General features: G+C 38.1%; 1 protein-coding gene across 1 annotated transcript in view; it reads left to right on the top strand.

The window, feature by feature from the left end:
- The window catches only part of LOC126416074 (putative helicase MOV-10), a 341495-nt gene that overhangs the window by 212396 nt on the left and 110836 nt on the right, over nucleotides 1–18263 (top strand). The window contains exons 11-12 of the mRNA XM_050083555.1: nucleotides 9450–9650; nucleotides 16276–16423. Coding sequence (XP_049939512.1) covers nucleotides 9450–9650; nucleotides 16276–16423 — 349 coding nt within the window. The remainder of the gene's footprint in view (nucleotides 1–9449; nucleotides 9651–16275; nucleotides 16424–18263) is intronic.

Below are 18263 nucleotides of genomic sequence, written 5' to 3'. Positions count from 1 at the left end.
AGAGAAAGAGCGTCACAAATGGAGCAAGCCAATAACACATTGGTCCACCTCTGGCCCATATGCAAGCATTTATTCAGCTTGATAGAGGGGATTGTTGGATGTCCTCCTGAGGGATATTGTGCCATCGGCATGTAAGATCACCAAAATCCCTAGATGGTTGGAGTGCCCCACTCGTAATCCTCCAAACATTCTCAGTTGGAGAGAGATGTGGTGACCTTGCTAGCAAATATTGGCCTTGGCAGGCATGAAGACAAGCAGCAGAAACTCTCCATGTGCAAGCAGGTATTATGTTGCTGATATATAAGTCTGGGATTCTTGTCATGAAGGACAACAGAATGGGGCATAGAATATCATCAATGTATTGCTGTGCTGTAAGGATGACACGGATGATGACAGAAGGTGCCCTGCTATGAAATGAAATGACATGCTAGACCATCACTCCTGAGTATTGGGCCATATGGCATGTGAGAGTCTGTTTGATATCATACCACTGTAAGGGGCGTCTCCCGGTATGTCTTTGCGAGTCATCGTTGCTCAGTTTGAAGCGGGACTCATCACTGAAGAAAGTTCTGCACCAGTCAATGAGATTGTGGACTAAATATGCCCCACATCACTGTAGATGGGTTTGTTGATGTACAGAGGTAAATGGTAGTCGCTGCAAGGGATGCCGTGAGCTCAGCCCCCATTCTTTGAGCTGCCTGTTAATGGTTCTTTTGTCACTAAAACATAGTTGCACATTGGGCAGATGATAATGACATATCCAGGGTTCTAAGTGCCTCTCTTACAGGTGCTCAATCCTCTTGATCTGAGGACACTCTAGATCAATTGCTTCCTTCTTGACTTTGTGTTTGGCCGTGGTTCGCCCATTCTTGCCAACATCGTTGAATAGTGGCATCATTTCTATGCAAAAGGTAAGCGATTCACCAATGACTCCAACCAGCTTCTTTGAGCCCGACAACATGTCCTCTTCTAATAATTTCCGGGTATGCAGCCGGATCCCGTCGACATTCTGCCACGATATTTCGGCCCAGAGACGTCCGGCCATCATCAGGTGAGTACACAACTACTGAAGAGCCCAGGTGCAGTCGCGGTATTTATGCCGAATCTCGCGCATGTGAAATGTACTGGCATCCTACAGCGCATGCGTCAGGTGTTGACATGCGCAGCATAGCCGAGTTGTACGTGCTGCCCTCGGTGGTGAAAATAAAGGTTCATCTAGTCATTGAGTATCGAATGACACTGTCGATTCCGCTGTCATTGTATAATTTTAATAACAGAATTCCAATTTTTATCCAGCTGAAAGCTGTTGTCACGATTTATAATATTATTGGCAAGACGTATTTCCACTGATTCCTTGATTACGGAATCCCAAAAACCGGGGCTAAAATTTTTGTTCCATTGTATTCCATTGAATGTCCCAATGAGATACAGTGCTCTGCTACTGCCGATTTTGACGGTTGCCGCAGACGGGTGTATCTTTCATGGTCTATACATCGTTCGTGGACAGTTCTTGTCGTCTGGCCAATATATGTCCTCTTTCTAACAACCCTACCACAACAAAGGTCAAAATTTAATAATGATTGTGGTGTTGCTCACGCTGCTAAATACTGCATTTTCAGGCAACAACATAGTTGTTATCTGGCAGGTGTCATTAGAGCACAGTTAATAAAGTCATTTCATGTAATAATGAATATACTAGGCACTCATCTTTTCGTGTTTCCCACGCTGGTCTCGTTGTAAAATCATGGTTCAATCGTCGAAAATCTAGGTGATGATGATTCCAAGCTCGGATGCAAAAAGGCCTAGGTTTTATTCTGCTATATTCAAAAGTTTTGTAGATGCGTTTCACAAACCATTCTTGAAGATTAAACCTTTCAAAGTTAGCACAATGGTGATGTAAAATAATAATCAGCACTCCAGATTTAAGTTACACTTCCTTTTAATTGCTTTTATTGCAATATCATGTAACACACAAAACATCACTTCACAATACAAAACATACTTGAAAACATCTTCCTCACACTCACTGTTAAAGTTCACATTTTATAAGCTGACTTCAGTATGCGTCTTTCCAACATGACGTCCAAGACTTGACTTTTTTAAGGTCCGACCCTCTAACACTAACTAAAAATCGCTTACGTACCGAAAAATCAGAGTTAAAAGTACGTCAAAGATCATAGTGACAAAAGAAAGAATACACATAAGAATAATATCATTGCAACATAAACATATCAATGTATCAAAGTACCTCTACATTAATGAAATCAAATCTGAATGTTGTCTCAGAAACATGTTAACTACTTTACAGAAACACAGTAGAATATTGCTGGAATCGAGAGGCTCAGGTGAGCTGCTGTAATGGTTACGTAATTCAAGTACCATTACATCTTTCAATGCTGACACGTGCATATAATGTTTACGCATCTATCTGAGAGGTCTAATAACTATGCAACTGAGTTCATAAAATAAAATTTGCGAAGATTATGCCCTGTTATCGACTTGTCTCCTGTTCACTGTCCTTGCCAGCTGCACAGTGAAATTCTGCTAGAGTCTCACATTCGTTCATTCATTCATTGGCCTCCAAAGTTTACAATTTTGCATTTTCTGTTGATGCTTGTATATGACTTTGTGACCAATGTGCATAACCCTTTCTTGGTGGATTTTTTAAAGTGTGTATCACCATACTATGTACTTTAAATAAACTGTAATAATCGGAAGTAAACCATGTCAGTATCTTCTGTAAAATTTTCCAGAGAGAAAATAGTCCCCCAATCGTATCTCCAGGTGGGTACTGCAAAAGGTACAGACAACATGAAGGAAAACAATCCCAATTTTAACATAGCCACTTGGAATGTGAGAACACTGCTTCAGTGTAGCAAGCTATAAAATGTAAAACTTGAATGGAATGACTGGAAATCGATATCTTAGGCATATCGGAGATGAGATGGCCCCAACCAGGTGATTTATGGTCTGGAGAATACAGTCATTCACACCAGAACTGACCAAGATAGACCAGAAATGGGAGGAGTTGGAATAATTTTGAGGAAAAACTATGGCTCACATGTCAAGGGATATGTGCAATATAGCTCTCGAATAATACTAGTCAATCTTGAAACTGATCCAAAGAGCACTGTGATAATACAAATATACATGCCAACATCCAAAGAAGAAGATGCAGTCATTAATGAAATATGCGGAGAAATAAGTAATGCGATGAGAAATGTTAAGGGAGATGAAAACCTGATTGCCATGGGCGACTGGAACGGAACACGATTGTGGGTGAAGAACTGGGTGAAGAACTGGAAGAAGGAATTGTTGGCAAATATGGACTTAGAAGAGAAATGAAAGAGGAGATCTACTAATCGAGTTCTGCACGAGGCACCAATTAGTTGTTGCAGACACACTTTTCCAACATCACAAATGAAGAAAATACACATGGAAGGCCCCTGGAGACCTGAGGAGACAACAGATTGATTACATTCTAGTGAAAGCACATTTTAGGAGCCAGATAAAAAATTGCAGGAGATATCCATCTGCAGACATAGGCAGTGATCATAACCTGGTCCTGATGAAAAGTTCACTGAGATTCAAACGTTTGAAGAACAAGCCAGTAAAACTTAAATGGGAACTGAAAACTGAGGGACTGGCAAAACGCTATGCTCATGAAACAGACAACCTAGCTGAAAATTTTCAACATGGTGGAGTAAATGAAGACTGAGATCAAATTAAATCTCATATATACAAAGCAGCAGAAAAGATAGTTGGAAGAACCGAACCCAAAAACAAGAGGAAATGGATTACAGCAGATATTATTGAGCTTATAGAAAACGGGAGATTATACAAAATGCAACTAATCAACAAGGAAAAGCTGAATGCAGAAGACTAAGGAATTTAGTTAATAGAGAAGCTAGGAAAGCAAAAGAAAATTTTCTTGAAGAAATGTGCAGGGAAGTGGAAGAAAATATGCAAAACGGAATAACTGATTTGGCCTACAGAACAGCAGATCAATTTTTTTAACAAATGTAAAACAACACTCGCAGGCACAATAGAAAATAAAGAGGGGAAAATGCTGTTTGGTGAAGACATGGTGAAGAGATGGAAACAATACATAGAGGAGTTGTATGCCGGAACGCCTCTTTCTGAAGAAGTAATAGGAAGAGAAGAGCAAGTAGATGAAGATGGGAAGGGAGATGACATTCTGCAAGAAGAATTTGACAGAGCTCTAAAAGAACAACGGGACAACAAAGCAATGGGTATTGATGACATCGCTGCAGAACTAATAAAGAATGCTGGTGACAGCATGAAAATGATGCTGCTTAAACTTATTAGGTCCATCTGTAACACAGGAGAGATACCGACAGACTTCCAGAAATGTATCATTGTTCCTATACCAAAGAAGGCAGCAGCTAGAAAATGCGAACAGTACTGAACTCTAACCCTAATATCACATGCATCAAAAATTCTCATAAAAATAGTTCTGAAGAGAATTTAAGAGAAGGTGGAGGATATGCTGAGTGAAGGTCAGTTTGGTTTCGGAAGGGGATTGGGAACAAGAGGCGATTCTGGCACTGAGGCTCATTATCAAAAAGCAATTACAGAAAAATAAACTAACTTATATTGCCGTTGTAGACATGGGAAAGACATTTGATAACGTTATATGGCAAGAGATGTTCAGAGTGCTGAGGAAAAGTGGAATAAAGTACAAAGACATCCGTGTGATACTCAGTTCCTAATCACTGCCACCTCATTCTTATAGAAACTATCACCAGGAACAAGAAGCAAATATTAGAAAAGGGGTAAGACAAGGATGTGCTCTCTCTCCTCTTATATTCAATGCTTACATCCAGGAAGCTATAGACCAAGTTCTGGAAACTACTGAGGTTGGGATCAAAATTAATGGGCAGAAGATAGACATGCTATGTTATGCAGATGATATTGCTATAGTCACGGAGACAAAAGAAGATCTAGAAGTAGCCTTCAGAACAATGGAAAAAATTCTATGCAATCAGTATGGAATGAGAATAAACAAGAAAGAGACTAAAGTGATGGTATGCTGTACAGGAGCAGAATATGAACCTCTGAGAATGAGCGTTTGGAAGAGAGGAGCTGGAAGTGATAGAGGAATTTACTTACCTGGAAAGCAAAATCACAAGGGATGGTAGAAGCTGGAAATAAATTGCGAGCAGAATACATAAGACCAAAATTGCATTTAATCAGGGAAGGAACTTACTCACCAGCAACAATATCAGTCTGAAAATAAGGAAACGTATCATGAAAGGTTTCGTTTGGAGTGTGGCCCTATACGGATGTGAAACTTGGACAATTGGAAGAGAAGAGAGAAGATGGCTAGGGGCCCTGGAGATGTGGTGCTATAGAAGGATGATGATGATGATGATGATGGATGATTGATGATGATGATGATGATGATGATGATGATGATGATGATGATCAGTTGGAGAGACAAAGTAAGAAATGAAGAGGTGCTCAGAAGAGTACAGGAAACTAGATCTCTGTGGAGGCACAGCCAGACAAGAAGAGACAAACTTGTAGGGCACATCCTAAGACACATCATCATTGGAACAATAGCAGAAGGAGCTATTGAGGGAAGGAATCTGCGGGGGCGATCAACGATATCATACATGCAACAGATCATGAATGATGTTGGATGGGACACACATGTGGAAATGAAGAGGAAGGCAGACAGAAGAGAGGAATGGTGCTCTGCTGCATACCAATCTAAGGGGTGAACACAAAAAGAATAATAATCTAGATTTCTGACCTCCTGTCTGTAGTAGATTTTGCTTTTTAGTTCCAATCGATGCTAGTCTGTTTTCTTTGGGAATACGACCATGTTTTCATTTTTATGACCACCTTTAGCAAATATTCTTCCTATAGATTGAGCTTTTCTTTTCTTTTGTTTTGTTGTGGTGTAAGATTGCCATGACTGTTTTCATCCCAGTGTGGTAGTGATTTTCTTCTAGATTTTTGTACCTTTGGAGAGGGTACACTCACTCTTTATGTTCTGTTATATGCTCTGTAATGTAATTGGAGAGTTTAAAAATCTATTCACCAAGTAGCGGCAGAAAACCACACACACACACACACACACACACACACACACACACACACACACACACACACACACACACACACACAGGGTTATAGAAATCTATGAGATGTCAGAGCCAGTGGCTTTTTTGAAGTGGAAGGAAGAGCTGTGAAGAAAAGGGCTGGTGTGGTTTACGAAATGGGGATATTTGGAAAAGCCACCTAGAATCCCAGGTCAGATGAGACTTACTGGACAGGGTCAGAAGGAAAGATAGATCGTCAGGGGCTGCACCGAAGGAGACATTTTCAAATCTCCCCTCTTCTTCAACCCTTCTATATTTCACCAGTCTTCTTCATTGTGTCTCCCTGTGACTTGACGCCTTCTTGAAGTGGTCCTCTCCATATTGTTGTTATTCCATCCTTAACTATCCATTGTCTTACCCTCATTCCCCTAAGTTGTACTCTGAATTCTGCCCCCCACCCAACCTACAGAAATTCCTAGTGGGCTGTTAGAACCTTTTGCCCAAGGATAAAAACTGTACACACTCTTACAAAAAGCTTGTAGATCTCCCCTCCACCTCTGCCTAAAACACACACACACACACACACACACACACACACACACACACACACAAATACACACAAATATTTAAACAGTTCCTCTTCCTCTTTTTTTCAGCTAAAGACATACAGAACATACACCAGTTATTGCAATCCTGAAGCCATGATTATAGTTCCTGTTGAAATAACAGTGTTTGATTTTGAGATGGTCTATAGCTCTACAATCATACAGGAGGTAATCAAATGAAAACAAGGCAGACGGAAAAAAATTGGTCAAGTGCGAATAGTAGTTGCGGTTGGAGAATTCTGTAGAAACTTTGTTATCTGTATACATGGTGTGATGAAAAAGTAACTGGAATTTTTTAATTTTGTGAGCTTTATACATCCAATTTTCAAATTCTTTTTTAACTTCATGGTACACTTGTTCTTGATGTATATTTGCATTTTCAGCTGTTTTGGATATGTAGTTTATGTTGACAGTCAGAAAGGTTATACGTATTTTAGAGTGCTCAGCGAATTTTTACTTTGGGGAAAGGTAGATCGAAGAATTTGCATTAAATTTTGCTTTAAAATGGATTAAAGTATAGCATTGCATTTGAAATGTTAACCATGGCGTTTGGTGACTCTACTATGAGAAGATGAGTTCACGAGTGTTAAAACATTTCGAAGAGGATCAGGAAAATGTTAAGGATGAGAACTGCCTTAGCAGATCAGTTACTGGTGACAATGTGGAAGTAGTAAAGAAAATGGTTCTGGAAAATCACTGTATCAACATCAGAGAGGTTGCTGATGATGTTGGCATATAATTTGGCTCACGCCAAGCAATCAGTTTTTTCGTATTTGTTGGCCATGAAATATAAAACAACAAAGTTTGTTCCGAAACTGTTGAATTTTGACCAAAAATGATGTCACATCGACATATCTCAGGAATTGCTGATCGGAGTTGGCTTTTATCGAGAACTTCTAAAGTAGTAGTATGTCAGGTGACAAAACATGGCTGTAGGGATATGATGTTGAAATCAAGGCCCATTCATGCCAATGGAAACTGCGTGAAGAGTCAAGACCAAAAAAAGTTCGATAAATTACGAAGGTTGTTCTCACTATTTCCTTAGATTACAGTGGGATAGTACATCATGAGTTCCCACCTTATGGTCATACAGTCAATAAATAATACCACCTGGAAGTTATGCGATGTATGCATGCAGTAATCCTAACAAAATGACCAGAATTGTAGCAAAACAACCTAAGGAAGTTAAATCTCAATAATGTTCCCACTCACACCTCAATGGGGCAGAATTGCCAAAGGAGCTGAACGCCATGATGAACTCAGAGTTATATATTTGCTTCCAAGATTGGAAAAAAGTATTGGCACAAGAGTATTATAGTGAGGGAGGCTGCTTTGAAGGGAACAAAGTTCTTCTTTAAGAAAACCAAAAATGCCCGTCAATTTTTATCACACCTTGTAGATAGTTCACCCATTGTGGGAATTACGAATCTTGACAACTTTTGCCTGTTATTGATGACAATACTGGTGAGATATCGATCCCAGGTATTCCAAGGTTTTTGAAAATTTTCCAACTTTAAGTTTTAAGTTTAAATTTTTTGTGTGATTTTGCATTTGTGTTGTAACCCCCAAGGAAAAGTAGTCTTAATAGAGGAGAGCTAGACAGTCCGTTAACAGATTTTATTTTCCTCTGTATAATTACAAATTTTCCCCTAATGCTACTGTGAAATCTTGCTTCTTGCCAAATTTAAAGACTCTAGGTCAATGGCAAGTACCCTTTAGGTTTTGATGATTGATTTTGTATCAAAACATGAGAGATAAATAGCCATATCTTTCGATTGCATTGCCTTAGAATAGTGGTCGTCAAACTTTTTTGCTGAAGGGCCAATAGTGACAGTGTAAAACATTCCACCTCTCATTTCTATTAGCCCTGCAGTCACCACGCTAGACACCACTCTGCTGCTGACTTAAGTTCACGGCAAAATTCTTCAACATCCCTTAAAATTAAGCACATTTTAAACTATTACCATCCCTGTAGGTATTTTTGTTCATTACTCAACAAGAAAAATAAACTCTCAAGAAGTTCCTAATGTTAGTTGCTGCTTTCGGATTCTGCTATTAGTTGCTAGAAACATATTATAAAATACGGCAGAGAATCGTGGGCCGCACGAACATTTCATTCAGGCCGCATTCGGTCTGCGTGCCGCAGTTTGATGACCGCTGCCTTGGAAGCTTAAATTTTGTACACTGCCAAGGGAATGTAGACCTTAGTATATGACATACATTTCAACTTGTTAAGTGTATCCTTTCTGAGAAAAGGGTTCTTACGTCAGAGGGTCAGATGTAACCACAGTTGGAGAACGCAGTGATTCTATAAGGGTCCCAGTTCCACACATTGAGATACAGAACACTAAAAAGTAAGTAAACTGTGTATTATTTCAAAAGTAATTGCCGTATCTTATGATACATTTATTCTACTGAGAGGTAAACGGACATTGCCTTCGTGAAAAAAATACTTGCAATTGCCTAGAGAACCATGATTGCACACAGGCATGCTCCTCTCCATTCAGTGAGAAATTGACAGCCACAAACATCTTTCATCATCATCAGGGCTCCAAAAATATGGAATCAATATCAGGAGAGACTGGGACTGTGTGGAGGATGTGGTTTCAGTTACCTGCGACTGCAGTGCAGTCGCAAGTGTGTGTGTGTGTGTGTGTGTGTGTGTGTGTGTGTGTGTGTGTATCTGCGACCCTTTCATTACTCTTAGATGTATAAATTTTAAATTCTCGTCTTGGTTGATTTGATGCTAAGAAAGTTTTCTTGCATTTGCCAGGTTTCTGGAACGATATTTTGCAGCACAGCCCACAGAATTGCGGTTTGCTGTTCGCTTTGCCTTCAACCGATATCCTCTCGTGGTAATGCATCGTGCTATTGATTACTGTGAGAGAGATAAGTTACTAGATGTCGTTGTGTTTCCACGTGCTCCTAAGAAGAGATTGCAAACTTTCCTTAATGGCAGGCTCAATTCAATCAGGTATAAGGTTTAACAGCTTACATTGAAGTATATTCACATCTTTTAAATATTGTTAAAAAGCACATTAATTGTATTTTAAATTATTATTATTATTATTATTATTAGTAGTAGTAGTAGTAGTAGTAGTAGTAGTAGTAGTAGTAGTAATTCATATTAATAAAATCATAACAAAGCTGTGCTCAAACTAAAGGTTGGTGTGCTGACAACATTGTTTTACTAGGCATGTTCCTATTGGAAAAGGTATGTAGCTGTCTTCCTATTACCCTCCATCTGACTTATCCAGTTACAGGGGTATCTACAGTTTAATGTAGACTCTAAACCATTGGACGTATTTGCATCTTCACATTGACAAATTGTACTAGAGGTGAAAGAAGTCAATGTAAGAGAAAATCATGCAGCTGACTTGGATCAGATCCAGGACCTGTGGATTTATTACAATGAAGTTATATAAGTAAATATTTACTAATACTACTAATTTACAGAAACTAGATATATACAAAGAGTCAGGAGCGTGTAGATGTGTGTTGACAGAGCAGTTCAGCTATCTGGCTATTAAAGAGTGTGAAGTGGTGGAAGTTATGTCCATTATCATCAGATTTTACTTTATAAGAGAACAAGACTGGCAGAAATATATTCGTAGTTGGCTTTGTAGAGATATTTGGGAAGATATTGGCTACAATAGGAGGAAAAATTGTCCTTTGACAACTCTCCTTTCACAAACATTGACAGAACATTTTTATGTAATTTTTCCAAGAAGGTTTCACAGTTAACAAAACTAAATGCATCTCATTAGTGCACACTGCTTCCAGGGCAACAATACAAAAACACATTCCATCCGAGTCATAAAAATTACTGTAAAAAGAAAAGTACTTTTATCTTCCCCTTTCATTTGACTGGAAACTAAATACCTAATTTGGCTGAACTAAAGAGAATATAAGTTTTTCATGTTACACTTGTCAGTTTTATGTGTAATTACTCTGCTAAAAAAAGTTTTATTTATTTCTACAAAATACTTGTTTTTTTTCTCATTTAAATGTTGCAACAAACAAATTCTTGACTATAGTGGTTCTATTTAAAAACAACAAACCAAGGATTCTTTCAGTTAGGAATCACATGCAAACAGGGCACTGTTGGAAAAAGAACTGTATTAGAGCAGCAAATGGGCTGTGATCAGTTACTCTGTCATCACTCAGTACATAAATATGATGAACAATTCTGCTTTCTGTGTTGTAATGATTAAAGTCTTTCTCATTATGTTAAATGGTTCAAATGGCTCTGAGCACTATGGGACTTAACATCTGTGGTCATCAGTCCCCTAGAACTTAGAACTACTTAAACCTAACTAACCTAAGGACATCACTCACATCCATGCCCGAGGCAGGATTCGAACCTGTGACCGTAGCAGTCGCGCAGTTCCGGACTGAGCGCCTAGAACCGCGAGACCACCGTGGCCGGCCATTATGTTATGTTCTGCATTTCCTTCTGCAAGCAGTCTTTTAACATACATAGAATTCCCAGTTAATAAATTACACGCAATAAAATATCTACTATCATTCTGGCATTTACTTGTATGAACAGTTATTATCCTCCAGAGACAAAATACATCATCCATGTAGTCTGCAGGTGCCACATCTAAATAGGGGCCCTCTCACAAACATTCACAACTATGTGATTTAGGACAAGCTACTCAATTCTGCAGACAAGAATCTCCATGTGAACACGATGTCATTTAAGAGGCAGGTATGCAGTTAAGCCACCATTCTGATATACCCTGTAGTTGCCTGCCAGCATATTCAGACATACACTCATGGCATGTGGCATTGTCACACATGCTGTTGTGCGCTGTCACAGACTCTTCTATCAGTTGTCTACAGTATGTGACGGGATTGTTGCGAACTCTTTTGCAGATTCCTGTTAGTAACTCACAGTATGTAACACGACATGGCGAATTCCTGTTGCTGGACAAAGGACGTTTTACAGAATTCATAAATATGTACAAAGAGTGACAGTTCTTGTTGAAAGTGAGTTTCAAAAACTATATAAATAAGAATTTAAAGACTGAAGCTTACGATAAATTGGTTGCATTTTACATATCAATTTCCTTGAAGTAAACCATGGCTTTGCTACCAAAAAATGAAGCTTTTTGGAGATCATTTAAAGAGGATCGAAGAAAGTTTGCGATAATAAGTGTAGTGGCAGGTCTTTTGATTATGTTTGTGTACAAAATTTTTGGTACTATGATTTGCTTTTATTCATTGTTGATCAAAAGCTGCCAAGGTTTGCTGAAAACTGTGACCACACAGACTGATTTGTGTGATAGTAATACGTATAAACTCAGTCGGTTACAAGCACCATCCCATGGTTCAACCCCTGTTTCTTCTTCATTTCCTCTTACATCCGTAGGATCTCACACTTGTGTTGCAAATCGAGGCACTACTTCCCTTCACAAATTTTATGACCAATATGGTAATTGTATGACCCTCAGACTAATAACAGTGACGAGTCTTTTTTTCTCATTTTTAAGCAATGACATTACTAAAAAAAAAAAAAAAAAAAAAAAAAAAAATACTTTGATGTCTATGCGAGTTTTCTTCCCTGCAATTTTCATATTTCTTAAATAAAAAATATTAATATACAATAACAAATACTTTTAAATGTTCACCTTCTCATAAAGTGCTTCGCATGTCTCTGGATTATATTAGGCAGCAGCAGTGTGGAAAGTCCTGTGGACAGTTTTTAAATCATTGAAGGAGTGACCCGAATCTGAGAGTAGCAGTAAGATGTTCCTCTGCAGAAATGCTCATCATCACTGTGTCATTCCAATTGGTTTTGTCCTTGAGGATGTCTTGCAATAAGTCATTGTCAAATACTTTCAGTAGGCATGTGGGTAATTGTCTTCCAGCTCTTTAATCAAACAAATATGATTTTGACAGTAATTCCCCTCCAGAACCTAAGTACCACATTTTTTCCCATGTTCATAGCTGCAACACTTGCTGCTATAGTGGTGGTAATAAGACTTGTTAGATTTGTTTTGGCACATAAATAATTGATGCAGCCAAGGTATTTGACACACACACACACACACACACACACACACACACACACTCTCTCTCTCTCTCTCTCTCTCTCTCTCTCTCTTTCTCTCTCTCTCTCTCTAACACACTAACACAGTGCAAAATCTTAAAACTGACAAAACTCCACATGCCGTGCTTGTGCGCATACCTGCATGCAAGTTTCACCATTCACATCTAGATGCTCGTGCATGGGCACACAGCAGTCCTGAATGCTGACTTGCATGTGGGTAAGACCGTGCCCTGACACTTCACTCTATGCCCCCTTGCACCACAGTTCTACTTGCGTTCGAATTGTGTGCGCAGATTCAACCCAATCAGTGCGCTGTTAAAACTGTACGTATGAGGGCCCCCAATTTAATCTCATATGGCAGATATGGAGGATTAATCCAAGGTAGATGTGTTTTGGGACAGTAGTTCTTACAATTGGGGGATGTTTTAACAAGTATATGTTGCAACTAATCTTTTTTACAGGTGTAGCTGATATGCTCTTTCCATGTAAGATGCCCATCCATCAAAATGGTAAGATTTCATTTTACCATTTGTTGCACCTGGAAACAGTCATCTGGCATTTGTGGCAACTTGTGGTGGCTATAATTTAACCAAGACTTCAACACAATTCCCTTATTCTTATTCTGCAGGTGTTTCTTTATGGTGACATATTCTGTGATCGGACCAGTGATCTCGTCATTGTTTTGCACTGTTAACTGTTCTGTGTAATCCCAGCTAATAATAGATCTATCTTCATTATAGTTAATTAAACTCACTGTGGTACATGATTAATATATACAATGACTAAAAATAGTCCAAGAGTATTTCGCTGCTGTGTTGTTTCTTTCACTCCTAGAATCTTCTCTCCATTTTTATAACGTAGTTGGTACTCTATCTTCTATTGCTGTGTCACAAACACCCAGAAGGAAGAGAATTGGACCAAGAAAGTATACCTGAGGAACGCTTATTTTCTGTTTTCTGTATGTGAGAGATCTCTCTTATTGTTTTTCCTTTGTTAATATTTTGTTTCTATTTTCCCCATCCTATTTCTCAAGAACAAGGTGAACCAATTTAATGCAGTAATTCTGACACTTGTGTGATAGGAACTGCCCCAAAAGTACTTTTGTGGTCCTGAATATGAAAATCTTAAATTTAAAAAATGCCAATGGCATTTTGTTTTTTGTACACTGTTTGTATGGCATTTTATAGAAAATGTAACTGGCACTAGTCGTCAGTTTATTTTCCTAAAGCTACACAGGGTAACACTGAGGAGTTTCTTTTGTGTAAAAATTTCATTTATCGGTTGTATGCCACTTTCCTACGATTTTGCCAAACCCTGATAATAAGGCGATTGATCTATACTTTTCTACATTGGTTTTGTCTCCCTTCTGGAAAGGCCCCACTTTGGCAACTTTTAAACATTCAGGAAATGTACCTGTCAAAAAAAAAAGTGTTTATTCTATTTGCAAGAGGTACCAATATGTTTGTTTCGCATTGCTTTGTGGTGCAATCGTGAATAACATTAATTCCTGCACATGTTTCTTTGAAAGTTCATGATGGAGTACATAGCATTCAGTGATACAAAGGTGCAATTGACCTGTGCTATACTCCAGCTCATAAATCAGCTTCTGTCGATGTGAAGTGAGTAGATATTCCTATGATCAGTAGATAATGATGATACAAAAAAAATTTCTCCATTCAGTCAAAAATTATGTTCAACATTTTTTTCAATGTATTGTACACAGAGATAATCAATAATTAAAACACTCCACAAAATTATCCAAAAAAATTGTAAAGCACTGTTTTTTTTCCATTATTTATGTTACTGCAACAAAATTGAATTAATGCAATTATGGTTACTTACAGTTAACTACTGGTCAAGAATTTCCAAATTTTGACAATTACAGAACACATGATATCAGCATTGTTTTGTAAGTCTATTTTGTAATAAATAGATATCTGAAAAATTAAAGCAATATAAGGAAACCCAAAGTTAATTTAGTGAAGACCGTATTTTTCTTTAGTAACATTGATCACAAAAATTACAGGAAAATTTCCTGATGGTCTCAACAATAAATATTCATTTGTGTAGTTTTGTTTTCATGTTGGTAAATCTGCTAACATTATTTAAAGCTCAAAAGTTAATTTTAGTTTAAGGTAACAGACTTCAAAAATACAATAAAAATAATCACTCTAAACAAAATTATGAAAATATCATTCTACAGTTTTCATCTACCGCCCCATTACTTCCCCTCCTCTCTCGATAGCGGAATCGCCAGCCAATCACTCTAATTCATTGTTGACTGCTGCCCACCAGTGACGGCAGTGGGAGTTGTCAAAGTCTTTCTCCATTTCAAGTTGTTGCAATACTATCTATTTCATCTGAAACTATTTGCAAATGTAGATTGAAGAGAGACAAGTGTCCATGGATATAGCTGTGTGATAAGACAGACGGATTCCAGTAGTACCAGTCACTAATTCTTTCGCAATTTAATTGGACTGTAATTCTGTACAGGATGCAGCACAGATACATCACTGATTTCAGCACTCTTGTGTCAAACCTCTACTACACCACCAGGTAGTTGTAAGCTATTGCTGTGATTAGTTGCAGTGTTATTGTGGGCGAAATGAAACAGTTTGCGGGAGAATTCATCTTCGCAACTAAAGCAGTGCTATCGTTGAGTTCCCAAAAGCAGATTGTGCTGCTTCAGTTGAAAATTATTAAAGCATGAGAGCTCTTTACAGTACTGGCTGTGGCGATCTTATCACTCTGTGTCACTCAGGAAATGGATGTAAATGCAGTCTTCAGTTGTAAAAATTATGGCATACATGCCAATGGAACTATCTGTATTGATTTTCTGGCACCAAATTTGACTGTGATCTCAGCTAGTTACATAGGGACCAAGTTGTTGCAATGTGCCTTTGGAGGTTTTGAGGGAAGAGAGAGAATGTTTTGTTGCAACAGGTCAACGATACGCTACACACTCTGTGTGTGGACATGGAAGGGCTTAGAAGGCCACAGCTTCCATCAGTCCAGATCTGGTGCCATGTGGTTCAGTTTGTTATTAAAAGGTAGGTAGTTATGAATGGGCATCATAATGTCACCTGTAAAGAAATCCAGATGAAGGCGACAGCCTGGTTGTTGAAACAGAAGGTGGAATTCTTCCGAGATGGCTGTGTGAAACTTGTTTCGTATTGGCTAAAGTGTATTCATTTATTTGGTGAGCACGTAAAAACAAAAGCCTATGTTCCCAGAATGAAATTTTCGCACTGCAGCGGAGTGTGTTCTAATATGAAACTTCCTGGCAGATTAAAATTGTGTGCTGGATCGAGTCATGGTCCAGCACACAGTTTTAATCTGCCAGGAAGTTTGAAAAGAGTATGTTATTTCTGATGAAATTTTGTGGAAAGTTTTTATGATTGATTTACCAAAAAATTCTTAGCCTCTTTCTTGTGCTATCTATGGAGGCATTACGCGTCATCCAACACTTGTTGATTGGCACTCTGTACTCTATAATGGCCTCATATATCATAATTTCTAATCATAATTTGCTGTCAATTAGCTTCTACAACAGACAACTGGTGAACAATCCGGCACAAAAACAGGCTGTGGTAAGCATTCTACAAGGATCATCACGGCCTGCTCCGTACATCATCTATGGACCTCCAGGGACAGGAAAAACAGCAACGTTAGTAGAAGCTATTCTACAGGTTAGTTTAGATCCTTAATTTTCTTTTTTAATTGTGCTCTGGATGTAAGTGTTTGATAGATTTTGTAGAAAGTTTGCTACACTCTAAATCTGTCTAATACTGAATCGGTAAGTTATTTATAAATAAAAACACATGTCTGTAAAACACTATTTATTTCTTACCATATGCAGTTTTAATTTACATTGTTATTTATTAGAGTAAAATTCATAACAAGGGTTGAAGATGATAGTGTAACAGCCATTAACATCTTATTCTTCAACCTGACTACATTCAGTGAATTGATGTGAAAACAATAATAAATGGTTTATCTGACCATGTTGGTAAAAGTGGAACAATAAAGTATTGAGCAGCTAAGTCAGTGTCACAAAGGCAAAAATAATGCTTAACAGCAGAATAAACATTGACTCGATCAGAGTGTGTATTGATAAATCAAGGGAAGGATGCTGGGGAGACACATAGAATGCAAACAGTGACAGTCACATCTTTCACTCTTCAATTCCAACAGGCTCCCAACTCTTTTGAGAGTAAGTGTATGGTGAATGTGGGGCATAGAGCCATTACAGCTTGTCTCCTCCTTCTGTGCTGAAGTTTGCTTCCTTATCTCTTTTCTCTGACTTATTCTGCGGGAGAGAGTCGCTGCTAACAACCTAATTCACTTCCAGCGTGTTGATTCTGACTTCCCTCACTTGTTTCCTTATTTTACACCACTTGTTTCAGTTAATTTATGTTCAGTCCTCTCCCCCCTCCTCTCACCCCTCCCTTGCCCCTTTGGTGAGGCCCTTTCCTCGCAGATATTTGATGGTGAGAAGAGTCTGTACTTGCATTCCAGAGCAAGAAAAGTTTTTCCAGTGTACATTTGACATAATGGCGATGAAATGGAGACTACTGAAGAAGAAAGTGGAAGGATCAATCAAAGTAGCTGGTCAGTAATATGAAAAGGATAAATTGCTATTAACCAAATAGAGGAGGTAGTGAGTCACAGACACAAACAATGAAGAGAGTTCTAAACTTTTAGCTTTTGGGCAAAAGAAGTCATTTTTCAGAAGCAGAAAAAGAAGAAACTAACTCTCTCTCTCTCTCTCTCTCTCTCTCTCTCTCTCTCTCTCTCTCTCTCTCTCTCTCTTTTAGTTAGTTAGTGCTTTTGTTTACTTACCATTGAATTGTAAGAGATCCATACTATATCACCATTTACAATTGATCAACAAACTGATTACTGTCTTTTAATGGTAAGAAGTGTTAAATGAGTTCTAAGTCTCAATTTTTCTAATTTTCATTCAAAATTTGAGGCATTTGTTCAACACATAAATTGCACAATGTACATTTCACGTGGTTTACGTGTTTGTTACTATGAATCCGTTTCATGATCTGTACAGCACATGAAGACTGATGAATTGCAGTTAATAATATGTTTGATTTGTGAATGTGAGGCAGTGTTGTGCATTGTTTGCATGTTGTTGTGACAACTCTTGTGGAACACCACATAATAAATAATAGTGAACTCACATGGAAACACATAGCATGCAACGACATTATTTCACCTATATAACATTCAAACATGATAAGAGTGTAAGGTTTTAAACTTCTTGACACTGTTTTCAGGTTCTTTATTATAACAGGTGATTTTTAAGCTACTGTGGAACCTTCTTGGACAACTTACTCTAACACAGGTTCTGCATGAAACTTCGATGCTCAAAACTAGTTGCAGAAAGACATATAAAGTAAATTTAGCTACTGAGAGATAAAAATGAGTTTTTCAGGAAAGATTGTAGTTAAGCTAATCATACAGGTTGTCCTAAACCATCTGAAACCAAACCACCACAATTGTAATTAAATGTATATA

Source organism: Schistocerca serialis, chromosome 8 (genome assembly GCF_023864345.2).
Source record: "Schistocerca serialis cubense isolate TAMUIC-IGC-003099 chromosome 8, iqSchSeri2.2, whole genome shotgun sequence".
NCBI lineage: Eukaryota > Metazoa > Arthropoda > Insecta > Orthoptera > Acrididae > Schistocerca > Schistocerca serialis.
The sequence above is the reverse complement of the archived record's forward strand: the minus strand, read 5'-3'. Positions and strand labels throughout refer to the sequence as shown.